This window comes from Ctenopharyngodon idella, chromosome 17, assembly GCF_019924925.1.
Source record: "Ctenopharyngodon idella isolate HZGC_01 chromosome 17, HZGC01, whole genome shotgun sequence".
NCBI classification, from domain to species: Eukaryota; Metazoa; Chordata; class Actinopteri; order Cypriniformes; family Xenocyprididae; genus Ctenopharyngodon; species Ctenopharyngodon idella.
Window position 1 is genome coordinate 24516732 of NC_067236.1, and position 18878 is coordinate 24535609.

Consider the following 18878-nt stretch of genomic DNA (forward strand, 5'->3'; position numbering starts at 1 on the left):
ATCTTACCATAAAAAATACAAAGCTCGACCATATAGTCATGATCTCAGCCATAAACAGCAAAGCACTTTCAACAAACTTTATATTACAAAATTCTCCTCATTCATATGTTTGGCTTGTTTAGATGTTAGTGTTTATTTTAGTTTGACTTCAGCAATGTCTCTCCATTTGTAGGTGGAACCTGGCACCAAGCTCTTCCCTGCTGTATTTGCTAAACCCACCAGTCCTGATGTCTTCCAGTTTGAGCTAGGACGTATCAAGGTACACCCGATACATCAGTTCGGTTCTCCATTGCCAGAGCAAATAAATCCTTGAAAAGTGCTTCTTTCAGCCCAGTGGGTGCCCTTGCAAGCTTTAAAAGAATTTAATTGGCAGCAATGCCTTCTTTGCCAATAATAAATAAAAGCCTTGAATGCAGTATCAGTCTTCTTAAAATGGGCTGCAACACATCCATTTTGGCTGAGCTTGAAGCTTGGCTTGAATCAGCACAAGAGTACAGATCAATATCAAATTAGACTTTCTTGTGCACTCTAATAGCTCTATACACAAATGCTCTGTACAAATATGCATTTCGTATAATAATTTAGATATCAGATATTTTGATTTTATGCCAATGTACACTTAATTGTATTCTCTCCCTTTATTATTAATTCTTATATTATATTATATTATATTATATTATATTATATCAGTTAAGAATGTCCAGAAAAAAAAGATTAAATATAAAAAAAATCTAATTATTTTGTATCAATATAGTTTTCCCTATATTTGCTGCAGTTTATATTTACATGTATTGTTGTCCACAGAATGTGATGCCACTATCAGCGGGAGTTTTTCGGAGTGAAAGAAGAAATGCAAAACCTCAGTGCCCTCCCAGACTATGTGTTCAGCACTTAACGCCTATGCGGTGGACCCGAGTACCCGACCACTCTCAGCCTGTGGAAGTGACCCGTCTGGAGGAGAGATACGGCTGGAGAGCTCGCTGCACTCAGATCCGACAGATCATGACCCTGCATATACCTGAGGAGAGCAGGTAAGAGATGCAGTTCACACTTTGGAGATGTCAAATTGCTTCTAACATATTATACACTTTTCCATTTTTATCTATGGAGCTAGAAAAATTGCTAAAAGATTAGAATTTTGTCAATTACAATTTTAGACATGACATTTCACAAAATGGACTTTTGTGGCATATTATAGTTTTAAATTTGAATTTTCTAAGTTTACATTTTCAACCATGACAATGAACAAAAGTGTTTTTGTGGCGTATTTTATTGTTTTGAATTTCAAGTTTTTAACTTGACAATAAACAAAATTGAATTGTTTTGTGGCGTATTTTATAGATTTGTATTTTTAAGCAGTAGATTTTTTGGTTCTACTTTTCCCTGCTTTACCTTTGGCCTATTTTGTATGATCTGAAATTCTGGTTTTATTTTTGTAATCTGAATATTTACAGTCTATTTCCCACCCCAAAAATCTGCTGTTTAAAAATGAAGCACTAAAAAAGAAAAGAATTTTGTTAAATGAACAACAAAAATCCAAACTATAAAATACAATTTTTGTTGTTTTTCTAGTTCCATGATTATTACTTTTCACTCTTTCAGGTGTGTGGACATTCTGGAACTGTCCGAATTGCGTGATCTCCTGAAGTTCCATGACCACACCCTTTGCCTCTACTCTGCCCTTTCAGCTCATGGAAACACGCATGTGAGCCACGCCCTCTGCAGCCATGTGGACCAATCACAACTCTTGTTTGCCTTGCAGTGCTCTAGAATGCCAGGTCACCTGCGGATAAGTTACTACAACCTTCTCATCAACACCCACCTTGCTGCCCATGCCAGTGCCAGGCAGGCAATGAACCATGAATACATTGTACCCATAACGGATGCCACACAGTCTATTACGCTTTTCAGAAAAAACAGGAAAGTGCAAAGATTCCCAGGAAGTGACTTCAGCACTTCCTTGCGGCCGAGAATGCGCTTCACATCACCTTGCTTCATTAGAGCTTTTAAAATAGACGTGATGGATGGAGATAACAATAGGGCTTTGTGGAGTAATTTGCGCCAAGACAGCCCGGAATTCCCACTGGATGTATTAAAGGATGTTGTCATTGTAATGCTGAAGGAGGCAGTGACAGCAGTTGGGCAGGGTGTGAGGGATCCTGCAGGGGGCAGCATAGAGCTCCTGCTGGTTCCTCTGCTCGGTTTACTTCACACGCTTCTGATGATAGGTGTGTATCAGGGGACAGATCTGAAGGCTGTGTTTAGTCTCATCCTGCCAGTCAGTTACATGAGAGGAACATGTAAAACAGAGGAGATGGATGAACTTGAAGAGAGTGATGGAGAAAGAGAGGAAAAGGAGGGTAGAGATTGGGAGAATAATGTCCCTCAGCAAAGTCTTCTTCAGATGAAGCTTCCAGAAGCTGTCAAATTACAGGTTGGCACAAATAATTTAAAATGGCTGTTCATCCAAAAGTGAAAATTTAGTCATTATCTACATTATCTGATCAAAAGTTTGGAAGAGAGTTTTTCTTATATTTTTGAAAGAAGTCTCTTATGCTCAACAAGCAAAAATACAGTAAAAACTTTAATATTGTGAAATATTATTAGAAATTAAAAGAACTGTTTTCTGAAAACAGATTTTGCTGTTTGATATTTTTATTGAAACCATGATGCATTTTTTCAGGATTCTTTGATCAACAATGTTAAAAAGAACGTCTCAGGTTACGTATGTAACCATAGTTCCCTGAGAAAGGTAACGAGACGCTGTGTCCGATAGGTCGCTTTGGGAACGCCGTCAGCGTGATTGCGTCTGATGCACGTCTGTCAACGAGTCCAATGGTGAGAGTGAACATCACGGGCGGGTGACGTCACGACCAGGAAAGGATAAATACACATCCGGTGAAACTGGCTTCAGCTAAAATTGCTGAGGCAAATCGATCACAGGGATGCAGGGAGTATGGCAATGCGACGCAGCGTCTCGTTCCCTTTCTCAGGGAACTATGGTTACATACGTAACCTGAGACGTTCCCTTTCAAGGGAACTCGCGCTACGTCCGATAGGTTGCTTTGGGAACGATATACCAAAACGCCATAATCACAAATACTTGTCTGTGTGAAACTGTGGCACACTTAAGACAGCAAAACCGATGACCCTGGAGCCGCGTCCAGGTCAAGGTCATAATACCTCACAAACGTGAGAGGCGAGGACCACCCGGCCGCATCGCAAATCTCTTTGAGGGAAACCGCCGAAATTAAGGCCTTGGAGGCCGCCATACTCCTAGTCGAGTGAGCTCTGACAGCTAAAGGACACTGCTGACCAGAGACCTCGTAGGCGAGTGAAATAGCCTCGACTATCCACTTGCTTACGGTGTGTTTGGATGCAGGACGACCCCTGTTATGCGGTCCAAAGCACACAAATAACTGGTCCGCTTTCCGCCACAGGGCAGCTCTGTGGACATATGTGTCCAGTGCTCGCAGATTCAGATACACAGCAGATTCAGTTTCCCCTGGTCTGGGGTTACAAATGGAGGAGGACAAAAGGCTTGCAGCACTATAGGCCTAGGAACATTAGTCAAAACCTTTGGAATATACCCAGGTTTAGCATAAAGGAAAGCTTTGAACATCCCCGGTGCAAACTCAAGGCAAGTTGAGGACACTGAAAGGGCCTGAAGGTCTCCTACTCTCTTAAGGGATGAGATGGTGAGAAGGAAGACAGTCTTAAGTGTCAGGAACTTATCTGAGACTGACTCAAGTGGCTCAAATGGAGCTGTAGATAGACCTTCTAGAACAATAGCCAAATCCCAAGCAGGGACCCTAGTGCGCGTCGCAGGCCTCAGCCTCTGGGTGCCACGAAGGAAACGAGTCATTAATGGGTTCTTCCCCACAGTAGTACCATCCACAGGGGCATGGTAAGCAGAAATAGATGAAACATACACCTTTAGTGTAGATGGGGTTAACCCAGATGAGAAGCAACTGTAGGAACTCAAGTACTGGGCAGTAGACTTGATCCAACTGTTGTTCATGACACCAGGAAGTGAAAAGTTTCCACTTCAGGGCATATGGTTTCCTCGTGGAAGGAGCTCTGGAGTGAAGAATGGTCTCTACAACCTCAGTTGAGAGACCAGACTCTATGAGTTGGGCCTTCTCAGAGGCCAAACCCACAGGTTCCACATTTCTGGACGGGGATGATGAATCATGCCCCCCGCCTGAGACAGGAGGTCCCTCCTGATCGGAATCTTCCAAGGTGAGCCATCGAGAAGAGCTATCAGGTCCGAAAACCATATCCGGCTTGGCCAGTAAGGTGCTACTAGCAGTAGTCAAGTCAAGTCAAGTCAAGTCACCTTTATTTATATAGCGCTTTTTACAATGTAGATTGTGTCAAAGCAGCTTTACATTGATAACTGGTACATTGTTTGACTGCACAGCAGCTCTTAAAGAATAGTGTCAATGCAGGCAGATCAAAAGCACTGTTGAATATCAAAATGTCAAGTCAAGTGTCCCCAACTAAGCAAGCCAGAGGCGACAGCGGCAAGGAACCCAAACTCCATCAGGTGACATCAGGTGGCAGACAAGTGGCAAATTGGTGTTAAAATGGAGAAAAAAACCTTGGGAGAAACCAGGCTTAGTCGGGGTGCCAGTTCTCCTCTGGCCAACAGTGCTTTGTTACAATTCAGGTTGCTATCATAAGTCCAATAGGATCGCAACATTAAAAGTATTTATTTCAGTTCCATCCAATTGAGGATCGTATTCATCACGCCGGTATGGACGGTTGTTGAGGAACTGTGTCGTGGCTGTCGTGTCGATGAGGCCTTCACAGGGGATGATCTAGTTGACTCAATCTCTGCTGATACTTCAGGGCTGCGTTGTGGTCGTGTCAAGGTGCAGGTCCTTGGTCTCACCTGGATACGGCCCGGATCCGGTTGACTACGGTGAACCTCGGGATAAACAGAAAGACTAATATTAGCGTAGATGCCATTCTTCTTCTGATGTAACGAGTACATCAGGTGTTATAGGAAGTGTTCCCGGTTCCGGCTGACCTAATTTATGCAGCCTAATAATCCTTTAACGGATTTGGAAATATAAATTGGTAATGTGTTATGTGTATGCCAGGTTAAAGAGATTATATTCGTCTATAATCGTCATTCAAAAGGGGAAACCGGCTCTGCAGACTGCAGATACACACGCAATGCAGTGCGCGTTTACCGTTTTGAATATCAATCATGCTGATCACTTTCATTATTCCACTCTGCTCATGCTTATCAGATAAATTTAAGGTCATTAATAGTCTTTAGTGCCTTAAACAGTATAACAAGAGTATAAACGATCATTTTAAGGCGTCTTATATTTTGTGGATGGAAAAACAAATTGCGATACTCCCTAATGTGATTATTATTAATTTCATTAAATAAATGTGAGCGCTGCATGTTTTAAAGTCAAAAGATGGTGCTGTTGTGCGTTCTTCAGAGCAGCTCGCATTCAATGATTAGCGCACATTTGTCAACCGATTGTTTATGAACTAATGCTGATCAATTATCACAAAGTTTACTTTATATTATTTATATTATATTGTGTTGTAAACGGTTGTAGCAACGTAATTTTTTAATCCTCATCTGAACTTGAATGAGCAGCAAAAGTAAAGCACAGACATTTCAAAATAAGAGTCCCGCTGTATTTCAAAGTAATCAAAGTCAAGCAGTATGTATATCAATTGCCCCTGTTTGTTATTTGGTTACACAAACCATATTTAATATATTTATATATTTATTTCCATATATTTATTTTCATTTGATTCAAAGTAAACTGTTGTAGCTTCAGGAAGGGAGGACTAAGAACATTATTTGACACATATTATTCAATATAAAGATTTTACTAGCATCAGGGTTATTATAGTTAACTAAAACCATTAAAAACATTTTTTTTATTGCTTGAAATAAATGTTAATACTAAAATAAAAATCTATACAAAAAACTAAACAGACATGTTTAAAAAAAAAAAAACAAAAAAAAAAAAAAAAAAAATTAAAATTAAAAATGAAAGCAGAAAATATAAAAATCTAATCGGATTCAAAATATTAACAAAAACTATAATAGTATTAAGTGAAAATAGTGACATTCATTTCCTAGAAAAGTCACAAGATGAAAAAGCTGAAACTGTAAAGGGGACATAAACACAACAGGATGACTAAAAGTAAGTGATTTACAATTTTAAGTTCATTGTTGTGTGGCTCTTAAAAAAAAATTGCCGCCTGTTTTTCCCCCTATAGGAGCCAATGGCTCCTTAATGAATTTTTTTGTCTGGAGCCCTGTTCCATATGATCAAGGCGTGGAGACAGCACCATGTGATCTTGATCATACAAAGTGGGTTGCCCCTCGGGGAAAACCCTCTGGTCCTGAGCCACCACTGTAAGGGTCTCATGTATAGCAGGCCAAAAGGTATCACGTTGGACGCAGTTGCCATCAGACCCAACAGTCTCTGAAACTGTTTTACAGTGCGTGACTGGCCTAGCTTCAATTCTTTTACGGCTGATAGAATAGCAGTGATGCGAACTGGTGAGAGACATGCCCGCATTGTCACTGAATCCCACACCACACCCAGAAAAGTGGTCCTCTGTCGTGGAGTAAGCACGCTTTTCTTGGTATTCAGTCTCAACCCCAATTTCTGAATATGGGTGAGGACGACATCTCGATGCCAAACCGCCATCTCCTCTGACTGTGCTAATATTAACCAGTTGTCGATATAATTCAGAATGCGTATGCCCTGCAGCCTGAGCGGGGCCAGTGCTGCATCTACGCATTTCGTGAATGTGTGGGGTGAAAGAGCTAGGAAGAACCTGAAATTGGTACGCTTCGCCCCCGAAAGCGAAACTCAGGAACTTCCTGTGCTGTGGAAGGATGGAGACATGGAAGTATGCGTCCTTGAGATCTATTGTGACAAACCATTCCTCGGATTTGATTTGAGTCACGATTTGACTTATCGTCAGCATCTTGAACTTTAGCTTTTGTACTGCTCGATTCAGATAGCGTAGATCTAAAATAGGGCGCAACCCCCCATCCTTTTTTGGAACCAAGAAATACCGGCTGTAAAACCCCGACTCCCTGTCGGCAACTGGAACCCTCTCTATAGCCTCCTTCGCTAACAAGGTTTTTATTTCTTGCTCCAACACCAGAGCCTGCTGTGGAAGTACTGTTGTCTGCAGCACTCCTTTGTATAGAGGTGGGCGGCACCAAAACTGGATTTTGTAACCTTTCTCTATAATTTGCAGGACCCAACGTGAGATATTTTGAAGAGATTTCCACTCTGCCAGAAAATCTACTAAGGGAACCAACCTCTCGAGGCTGGCTTCTGGTGTATTGACACAGCACATATTTGATGTAAATTTATCCTCCTCAGAGGATGCGAATGTGACACAGTGTTGTGTTTGTCTTCTGAGCTCTGCGTCACTAATTCGCTGGGAACCGCTGCGCCCCGAAGCACCAGAGGTGGCGGGGTTGGCAGAACGGCCCCCTGAGGGCCACGAGGTGGGACGGGCCCCGTATACTGAGGTGAACACCGCTCCATCCCGTGTGGGGCTGCCCTTAGAGGTCTGACACCACTGGCATCAGGACTTCTTCTGCCCAGCCTTCTTCGCCTGAAGCAAGACCCTCTGGTCTGTCTTCGGCTTAGAAGGCTTGGGCTGAGAATGCCGTCCCGGCCCACCGTGTCTCTGAGGTGGAGCACGAGAGGCGACACTCTCCTTCTGCTGCGCTCTGTATGAGGAGCTATACGGCTGGGGTTGCTCACGCCCAGCAACCCCAGATGATGGATGGCGGCGTGGAAGATATTTTTTGAACGCCTCCACTTGCTTCCTAACTTCCTGAAACCTGTCGACAACTGATGTGACAGCGTCGCCGAACAGGCCAGATGGCGCAAGCAGGGCATCGAGGAGAAAGGCCCTGTCCTTATCTTTTAAATTGGACAAATTGAGCCACAGGTGCCTCTCCGTTCGCGAACTGCGTCTGGGCCAATCCCCGCCCCTCCCCACCATCCAAATCCTTCAGCAGGTCGGCTTGGTACGCTTGCAAGATAGCCATCGTGTGCAAGCACGCATCAGCCTGACCTGCCACTGTATACGCTTTACCCACTAGCCCTGATGTAGCTTTTAGTGGCTTTGTGGGAGCGTGGGGGCCTTCAGGGACGATGCTGAGCCTGGGGACAGATAGCTCGCGGGCATCTGTTCAACCCGGGGCAATGCCCCATAGCCATACTCTTTCAGCCCTCTTATTTCAGAGTAGTGTTTGACATGAGGGCTGAATAAACGGGATGAGTATGACTTTCTCCATGATCTCGCTAACTCATCATGGGGATCATGGAAGAAAGGAAGGCCCCTTGGTGGAGGTGATTTATTTGACGTAAGGAAACGCTTGTCTAATTTGCTTTTAGGACAAGCGCCCTGTTTCTCGGCTGGCCATTCGATATTCAGCTTAGACACAGCACAAGTTAACACCTCCACCAGCTCCTCATACTCTGGGGAAAGAGATGGCGAGTCATCTTCCCCCATATCGACGCTCAACACATCCAACTCCTCAGAACTGGAGTGTTGAAGCGACGAGCCCTCTCCCTGGGTGGAAGAAGCCGCTGGGCTTCCGACACCAGAGAGGGGGCGACAGATCTGCCAGGTGAGGGCTGAGAAAGGGCACTCATGCCTGTCTCAAGCTCCGCTGACAGATCCATCTGTGAACCCCATGACATCTTTCTCTGTGCTGCCTCAGCAGCAGCGGGTCCAGAGCCATGGGGAACGCTTGCCTGCGCACTTTTCTCGAAAAGTGCGAGACAGGAGCGGAGCGTTCTCAGAGGAAACTTCTCGCAGTGCTCGCATTCAGCCCCCTCGAAGGCTGAAAGAGCATGCTCCACTCCCAAACACATCACACATAAATCATGTGTATCCCCACCCGTTAAGAAACGAGGGCAGGGAGGAGTACACGATTTAAATGCTTGAGTCGCCATAATAATACTGATATATTGAGCTGCACAATTTCGGGACAGACAACAATAAATAGACAGAGACAGTTTGACACAGAGCGCTTTGCTGAGGCAGAAAAGCTGAAGCCGGTCTCGCCGGATGTGTATTTATCCTTTCCTGGTCGTGACGTCACCCACCCATGACGTTCACTCTCGCCATTGGACTAGTTGACAGATGTGCATCAGGCACAATCACGCTGACGACGTTCCCAAAGCGACCTATCAGACGCAGCGCGAGTTCCCTCGAAAGGGAACCAATTTAATGTGTCCTTGCTGAATAAAAGTATTAAGAGTATGAATAAAAGTATTTTTGAATGGTATGTCACCGTTTCCACAGCAAAAACATTGATAATAAGAAGAAATCAGCATATTTGAAGGATCATGTGACACTGAAGACTGGAGTAAGGATGCTGAAAATTCAGTTTTGCATCACAAGAATAAATTACATTTTAAAATATATTAAAATGGAAAGCAATTTAAATTGTAATAACATTTCACAATATAAAAAATGTTCACTGTATTTTGTAATCAAATAAATGAAGTCTTGGCCAGTATCTTAAAAAATCTTAATTATTCCAAACTTTTGACTGGTTTTCTTTCTCTTCATCAGGTGTGCCACCTTCTGAAGTACTTGTGTGACTGCCAGGTGCGTCACAGAGTAGAAGCTGTAATGTCGTTCTCAGGTGAATTTGTTGGTCGTCTCCAAGACAACCAGCGCTTCCGGTACAATGAAGTTATGGCTGCGCTCAACATGTCTGCTGCCCTCACCGCACGCAAAACTAAAGAGTTCCGTTCCCCCCCTCAGGAACAGGTCAGAGGTCATAGGATAACTGGATTGGACTGTATACTTCTGTCATCATTTACTCACCTTCTTATCATTTCATACCTATATGACTTTCTTATGTGGAACACAAATTAAGATATTTTAATAAAAAAGCCAATAAAATTAAAGTTTTTTCAGAATATTTTATTTTGTGTTCCGTAGAAGAAAGTTATATAGCCACAGGCTTGGAAAATCATGAGGTTGAGTAACGTTACTTTTTGATGAATTTTTATTTCCCTTTCGAAAGGGAACTCAACTCTGCGTTTACCGCTTTTGGGGAACGTCACACGTGACCCGATGTCTGAAAGCCAACTATCCAACAACTCCAATCTCCATTGGCCGGCAACAGCCTATGACGTAATATGGCGCGACCCGGAAGTATATAAGGAGCGCCTAGAGAATCAGTCAGATGCTGTGTTCGAAATCGCCCCCCATACCCTCATTCACTATTCCCTACATTACTCCACTAATATAGTCCACTTGAAGGAGTGGATGAAACGAGTGAGTGAATTCAGACACTGAGTGCACCGGAAGGGCTGCCGATTTCGCATAGTTTGTGCTGCTGTTTAATAATCTTTTGAAATGTAGCAAACTGGCAGCTCCAGTAGTAATGAATATTTATGTTGAACTAGCATGTTCAAACTTTTTAAATGATTTAATGATTAATTAAAAAGGAATTTATACCTGTATGATAATGCTGGACCAGCGCGGTTTAGAAAATGAATGGATGATTGATTCAGCTGCGGGCGCCATCTCCTGGCGAGACGCGGGAATTCATTCAGCGAGCGACTCTCACAGTGCATTATGGGTATTCTCTAGCCGTTGAGCGTGCATCGGTTGTACACTCGTTATTGCGGTGCATTGTTGGATTGAATGAGTGTACTCAACATCGTCCACTATGGTTCCGGACACCACTACAAATGGCTGTCCCCTCAAATAATGCCCTATTTAAGGGTATAGGGGGCGATTTCGGACACAGCCAGTATCTTTTCGTCTTTCGGGTCTGTTCTGTCTGATCGCGACTATGTCGACTCCGGTAAGGGATTCTATAATATGCCTTACAAACGTTCAAGAGAGTGTGTTCATCCGTGTCCCAGGTTTTTGACACTTGATATACACATTTCTGGCGTTTTCTGTCTGTAGAGGAGCGCACATAGACTCTTCTCGAGGGAAGAGGTGTCCGCATCTGTGCCTGGTGATTCTGGCCCCGTTTTTGCTGAGGCTATCATAGGGCTCGCAGGTGAGCTTGTTGGGAAGTTTGAGAAAGTTGTATTCTCTCTCGGCTTCCCCGGGGCTGACGAGGATGAGTTGTTGGATGACGATGACGATGACGTCCGTGTTTGACATCATCGCGTCCGGTAGCGAGCGCTCCTCTGGCTGCTGTGTATATGGAACTGCTGGTGTTTTTGGGACGCGCTTTTCGGCGGGCTTCCGTGAGAGCGCGTTAAGAAAGGGGCCTCGACGAGCGGTTCCTTTCTGTCCATAAATGCTGCAGCTCCCATAAACTTTTCATCCCTTCCTGATCTCTGCGTTTGAGATCGGGAGGGCATGGAAAACCCCCTAGCCGTTCAGATTTGTGTCTGAGCCCAGACAGACGGGAGGAGGAAGAAGCGAGAGTGAGATGGGTGATCGATTGTGTCTGTTGCGTCTGTAATCGATCCCCCAGCTATATAAGGGCGATTTATATCTACCCTCTCCTCTTCTTCTTTAACCTCCTATATATATATATATATACAGGTGCTGGTCATATAATTAGAATATCAACAAAAAGTTCGTTTTTTTTATTATAAATTATTTTTAAAAATGAAACTTTCATATATTCTAGATTCCCTACATGTAAAGTAAAACATTTCAAAAGTTTTTTTTTTTAAATTTTGATGATTAGAGCGTACAGCTCATGAAAGTCCAAAATCCAGTATTTCAAAATATAAGAATATTTCCTAAGATCAATCAAAAAATGGATTTGCAAAACAGTAAAGTTCAAGTATTTTAAAGTATGTTCTTTTGTGCACTCAATACTTGATCGGCAGGACATATTACAGCAAATGACTTGCTCCTAGCACAAATTACTGCATCAGTGAAGTGTGGCATGGAAGTGATCAGCCTGTGGCACTGCTGAGGCACTATTGAGCCTTCAGATCATCTGTATATTGTTGGATCGACTGTTTCTCATCTTTCTCTTGAAAATATCCCATAGATTCAGGTCAGGCATATTGGCTGGCCAATAAAGCACAGTAATATCATGGTCAGCAAACCACTTGGAAGTGGTTTTTGCACTGTGGGCAGGTGCTAAAGTCCTGCTGGAAAAGGAAATCAGCATCTCCATAAAGCTTGTCAGCAGATGGAAGCATAAAGTGCTCCAAAATCTCCTGGAAGATGGCTGCATTGACTTTGCACTTGATAAAACACAATGGACCAACACCAGCAGACGTCACGGCCCCCCCAAATCATTATTGACTTCAGAAACTTCACACTAGACTTCAAGCAGCTTGGATTCTGTGCCTCTCCGGTCTTCCTTCAGACTCTGGGACCATGATTTCAACATGAAATGCAAAATTTACTTTTATCTGAAAAGAGGACTTTCGACCACTGTTCACTGTCCAGTTCTTTTTCTCCTTAGCCCAGGTAAGATGCTTCTGACGTTGTCTCTGGTTCAGAAGTGGCTTGGTAGTCCTTTTCCTCAAGATGTCTAAGTGTGGTGACTCTTGGTGCGCTGACTCCGGCTTCATTCTACTCATTGTGAAGCTCTCCCAAGTGTTTGAATCGGCTTTACTTGACAGTATTCTCAAGCTTGCGGTCATCCCTGTTGCTTGTGCACCTTTGCCTACCCAATTTCTTCCTTCCAGTCAACTTTGCATTTAATATGCTTTGATATTTCACTCTGTAAACAGCCACCCCATTCAGTAATGACCTTCTGTGACTTACTCTCTTTGTGGAGGGTGTCAATGATTGTCTCCTGGACCATTGCCAAGTCAGCAGTCTTCCCCATTAGTGTGGTTTCAAAGAACAAAAGATACCCGGAATTTATACTGTAGGGATGGTCATTTAATGAAACTCAAATGTAAATATTCTAATATTTTGAGATACTGGATTTTGGACTTTCATTAGCTGTACGCTCTAATCAACAAATTAAAAAAAAAAAACTTTTGAAATGTTTTACTTTACATGTAGGGAATCTAGAATATATGAAAGTTTCATTTTTTTAAAATAATTTACAATAAAAAAATGAACTTTCACGATATTCTAATTATATGACCAGCACCTGTATATATCAAAGCATTTTACATGCTCAGGTGTTTCTTTAACAGGCTGACGGCTGGGCCTTTGATAATATTTTTCTATGGCCGCCTTCTGGCTTGATAGTGAAAAGTGCTTTTAGGCTTAAAAGAACTTTTGATTTCATCCTCCTTCATGCAAGAAAATAAGGAGGAGAAATCTTCGTTCTACGAGCCGCAGGAAGGAAGGCTGGGTCTATATTTTTATGTTTATAAAAAGTGTAGACCTTGTTTTTCCTGTATAGCTTTCCTGAGCATGTAGTCAGTAAAGTTAGAAGGGGTTCTTTTGGGCAAAATAACTGAATCATTAGGTTGGCCGCATTATGGACGCTATTTTGTAGCCTCCTATGTTAGAGTAGCTTCTCAGCTAATACTGTTAGTTTGGTTTGAGTTAGCACTCGTCACTTCAGTTATTTATGTGTAGGACGGCCTTAACCGGCCGCCTGGCACTGTTTGGCTCCTCATATTTTAGAGGATTTAAAGTGAAGCCCAGGCCTGTGTGGCCCGTAGGCCATATTTAGCGGCCTAGGCTAGAGCTAGGTTAGGTGTTTTGTTTTTAATCACCCGTTATGTAAAATTACTATCCCTTGTAAGGTTGTATAGTTCCTAGTTATGGCCTCCTCCTGAGGGAGTCGCTAGGCCGTATGCCCATTCCTCCTCATTATTATGTAGGTGTTATGGCTGAGTTTAACAGCTAAGGTTATAGGCTGTCATTAGCCTTCTTGGTGCTGTATCTCAGGTGGTAGGCCCTTATCTTTGCATAGATAAGTCATGCAATGTATGCTAGGCCCCACTTACTAGAACCTTTATCGTGCTATATCATGTTCCCCTGGACCCCTTGAATTTGTATTCAAGCTTGAGTTACGGTGCTAGTTTTTAGCTTCCGTTCTCTAGGGTTCAGCACAGTTTTTCAGATCTGTTTGGTGAGAACATTTATTCTGTGTGGATGGCATGTATGTACAAAGCATTCAGTTGCTTTGGGTTCTAAAGCCTTAGCCCTACATATTTATGTGAGCATTACTCTGGTGCTGCCACAGGTTAGCACCCGTTTCTATGATAGTAGGCTGTAACTAGCCTCTATTTAGGAATGTGGTGTGTGTTTGTACTCCCCGTTTAGGGTTAGTGTGTTTCACTGAATGCATCACATGTTGGATTGCACACTCAGGTTGAGTGTAGAGATTTGTATTTTATTTTATCTGTTTAACTCCCTTTGTGATCGTTACCATAAGCAGCCATTTTACTTATAGCTACAGAGGTTGTTGGCTTTTTGTTATTTAGCCTCCTTCTAGCTACAGCTTGTATTATAGGTGCTGTTGGTAGGATATCATGAGTTTTGCTCACGTATGCTAGTACTGCCACAGGTTTATGCTCGTGTCTGTCTGAGGTGTTAGGCCTTGTAGGCCTTCCTTAGACCATGTTAGCATTTCCTGTTGTACTTTATACTTTAAGTACATTGCCTGTTGGAATGTGCATACCTAGCTCCGGTTGCGCTAAGCTAGTTACCCATAGGTTTCTTCTGGGTCTAGACCTGGTCCTCTTTGAGCTTGGTTCCCTTAAGAGCACTAGCTGATGCTATGTGTGTAGCAGGCCCCTAAAAAGTAGCAGGCCCCACCAGGCCTCCTTTTTCATATCACATGTTGGCACAGTGTGAATGTTGGTCTTATTTGATTAAACCACCATCGGCCACGCCCACCTCTGTAAGAGTAGGCCCTAGGTTAGGCCTCTCGTAGAGTTTTGTGGCGGAGTGTGTACTCCTCTTGCTTTAAGTATAAAGATGTTTCTGAGTACATGGCCTACTGGTTGGTTTTGTCATGATGTCCACTAGCTGACGGCACATGTCGAAGTTGAAGGCCCCGCTAGGGCCTCCTTTCAGTTACATGTTGGCACAGTTCTGTGTGGTTACCATCACTGCCATCGGACACGCCCACCTCTGTTTGAGTAGGCCTTAGGTCAGGCCTCTCTTGGAGTACTGTGGCGGAGTTACACTCCTCTTGTTAAGAGTTAAGGTGTCTTTTACCGAGTGTTTGGCCTACTGGCAGATTTGGTCATGAAGCTATCACTGGCTGATGCCATGTGCTTATGGAGTCGTAGGCCCCACCAGGGCCTTCTTTCAGCTTGCATTTTGACACAGTTTTGTGTTGGTTTCTACCGGACTCATCTTTGGATGGGTCATGATTGCCACTGGCTGATGCCGCATGTTTACAAGTCGTAGGCTTTATAGGCCTCCTGTGTATCATTCTGGAGTGCGGCTGTGTACTCCTCTCGATTTGAGAGTAAAGGGTGCTTTTACTGAGTACTGTTTCTTAGTGGCTTGCCTCTTAGGGTGAGTTTCTGTGTTAAACCGCTCTGTTGTTCGGTTTTTTATGCATTTACTTCCTTGAGTATGGTTTCTCCTTTAGCTCTAGTTGAGCTAAGTAGCTACCTCGTTTATAACTTGGTTCTATTTTTGCTCCTAGAACTTTAGTGGCTACTAGCTGGTGCCGTATGTGATGGGTAGGCCCTCAGGGCCTCCTTTGAACATGCCGGCATGTTAAATGCTGCTGGTTAGCCAGGGCTCTGGGTGACTGATTAACCTCCTTTGCGGTTCGGTTATTTGTCTCACCTGGAGCTTGATAACACTGCCACGAGCTGATGCCACGTGTCCAGCTGAGGTTACAGGCCCCACGGGGCCTTCCTTAGCGCATGATGGCGTACGCTGCACTCCTCTCACTTAGAGAGTAAAAAGGTTCTTTTACTGAGTGCACTGCTCGTTGGATTGTGTTGGATGGACTGTTATGTGGGCACTCACAGTTACTAAGTCATGTGGTTGTTCTTGCTCCCAGCAAGCTAGATTTCAGGGGTGCTGCCTTGTAGGCCGCCCTTGGAATACCACTTTGTGATTGTGTATTCTGGTGTTATGTAGTTCTTTATGCAGAACTCTAGTCATGCTGTAGGCCCCTTCCCGGCCTCCATGATTATGCGCCTACAGTATGGTCTATCTGTGAGCTTCGTACTTCCCCTTTGGGTTGTTGACATAATTGTGCTTAGCTCCCTAAGCTGATCATTGGTTGTAGACTTCTATGAAGTAACCTAAACCTGAGATGTTTTGTATAAATTATCCTTTTAAAGTCATGTTGTAAAGGAAGTAGCGACAGATCTTTTCTTTTGCATCTGAGTGAAATGGATTTTTGAAAAAAAAGGAAAAGATTTAGGGTGGAAACTTGGTTCTGTCCATTAGTAGTTTGTTGGATGGAGGGCAGGCATATCTGAAGGCAAGCTTGCAGTCAATTATAAGAAAGGCATGTTTAAACAGAAAAAAAGGATTGGAGAAATTCTGCATATGTCACCAGAGAGAAGTCTGTCATTTCACCTGAAGATTGAGTTATCAGTTTGATTAAAAATTATGAGTTCCAACTTGTTAAAAAAATTGAAATGGATGAATCGTTCACAATAAAATCTATAGAATAGGGTGAATATTCATTTCATGCAGATTCATCTATTCCTAATGAGTTGTATCTTTTTTACTCCATTCAGATAAACATGATGCTGAGCTTCCGGGAGGAATGTCAGGATTGTCCTTGCCCAGAGGACATCCAAGATTTGATGTGGGAATTCCATCAGGATCTAATGACCCACTGTGGTAGGCAGCCAGTTAGGACAACCAATGCCATAATTGTAAACCCATCAACTGACATTATGACCTCTCATACTTGAAGCATTTATTCCCATATCATTTTTTTCTTTGTTTAATGCAGGAATTAAGATAGACCGTGATTTAGAGAATGAGAATGAGGATGATCTTTCAATCAGGAATCACCTCCAAGGCCTAGTGGATAAAATAATTCATTTAAAGAGGAGAATGTCTGGCGTGCCTGAGGAGATTGTGAACAAACCTGGTCAGAAACACTACCAGTCTCTTTTGGCTTTCATTCGTTACATTGGGATTGCATTATGTTATGAACTGTGTTAATATAGCCTCTTATTACTTGTAAAACTGAACAGGTTCCCTAAGTGATTCTAGGCTAAGACAGACCTCTCTTTCTAGTCTCTCTGCAGCAGATGATATCAGAAACCATGCTGCATTGGGCCCAGGAAGGGACGATTGAAAACCCCGATCTGGTGCGTGCTGTTTTCAGCCTGCTGCTACAACAGTATGCTGGGCTGGATGGCCAGATGTCTGCTCCACTACAGAAGGCTTACTGTATCAGCCAGGCATCTGTGGAAGACACTCTGAACCTACAGTGGGCTCTAGCATGCATTCGTTCATTGCTCACGGCCAGGATGGGCAAAGAAGAAGAGGAACTTATGATTAGAGGACTGGGGTGAGACACAATAGCTGGCTTATTTTTTAAAAATAGTAAGAAAAACACTAGTCATTATGAAGTGCTAAATGTTTCACTCTATTATTGTCACTTGACTTTTTCAAATAGCACGAGAAAGTCAACCTTCTTTGAAATTAAAGGGATAGTTCACCCAAAAATGAAAATTTGCTGTTAATTTACTCACCCTCAGGACATCCAAGATGTAGGTGCCCTTTTTTCTTCAGTAGAACAGTAAAGAAGATTTTTAGCTGAAACCGTGGTCCTCTGTGATTCATATATTGGTAGTCAATGGTTGGTGTCACTTTGAGATTCAAAAAAACATATGCAGACAAAACAAAAATGAATACCCTGATGATACATTGAGGCCTTAAGAAGCAAAACGATCGGTCTATACAAGAAACTGAACATTATTTACAACATTTTTACCTCTAATCCACAGCCTTGGCAAACTGTCCTGAGCGCATTCACAATAGCCTGGAGCGAGAGATTCCTGTCGCATAATGACATATGTCTGGTGTGAGCTGACGCTGTGTTTGTGTACAACAGAGAGGGAAGACGCACGTGTTAGATTTTCATCAAAATTGTACTTACTTGTGCTTACCCTGGATGCCGCATCCTATATATGCGTGAGCTCAATTGGGAAGATTTACTTTTCATAGATTCTCAATGTTTGAGCTCCTGTGCATATGTCATTATGCGACAGGAAGCTCGTGCTGCAGACTGTCATGAATTCACTCAGGACTGTTTGCAGAGGCTGTGGATTACAGGTAATAATGCTGTAAATAATGTTCAGTTCTACTGAAGAAAAAAGTAAATTAACAGCAAATTTTAATTTTTGGGTGAACTATAAAGAAAAGAAAAATGATTGAGTTGACCATTTTAGCTTTGCATTATAAAATGTAAATTAAACATACACTACAACTACTGTTCAAAGGTTTGGGGTCAAGATTTTTTTTTTTGAAAAAAAAATACATTTTATTCAGCAAGGATGCATTACGTTAATCAACATATAATGTTATGAAAAGACTTATATTTCAAATAAATGCTGTTCTTTTGAACTTTTTTCTATTCATTAAACAATCCTGATTTTTTTTTTTTTTTTATATACAGTTTCCACAAACAACTGTTTTTAACATTGATAATAAGAAGTGTCTCTTGGATATTCTGAAGAATCATTTGACACTGAAGACTCAAATAATGCTTGCTAAAAAAAATCAGCTTTGCAATCATAGGAATAAATTATATTTTAAATTGTAATAAATATCACAATATTAATAATTTTACTGTGTAAAATAAATGCAGTCTAGGTAAGCAGACCTAGAGATTTTTTTCAAAATCGTTAAAGAAATAGTGTATTTTCATGATTAAGCACAAATACATCATAAAGGATTTTTTTTTTAGCATTTCTAATCAGGCACTAAACATCTCAACCAAAATAATTGACCCCATCATGCAGTTTTCATGGACTGCTATGTCCAAGCCA

General features: G+C 42.4%; 1 protein-coding gene across 3 annotated transcripts in view; it reads left to right on the forward strand.

Moving 5' to 3' along the window:
* Nucleotides 1-18878, forward strand: part of ryr2b (ryanodine receptor 2b (cardiac)) — a 140397-nt gene that overhangs the window by 25530 nt on the left and 95989 nt on the right. For all 3 annotated transcript variants that reach the window (XM_051867334.1, XM_051867335.1, XM_051867336.1), the window contains exons 33-39: nucleotides 173-259; nucleotides 805-1031; nucleotides 1603-2434; nucleotides 9607-9807; nucleotides 16608-16713; nucleotides 16829-16969; nucleotides 17119-17395. In XM_051867334.1, the coding sequence (XP_051723294.1) occupies nucleotides 173-259; nucleotides 805-1031; nucleotides 1603-2434; nucleotides 9607-9807; nucleotides 16608-16713; nucleotides 16829-16969; nucleotides 17119-17395 (1871 nt within the window). The remainder of the gene's footprint in view (nucleotides 1-172; nucleotides 260-804; nucleotides 1032-1602; nucleotides 2435-9606; nucleotides 9808-16607; nucleotides 16714-16828; nucleotides 16970-17118; nucleotides 17396-18878) is intronic.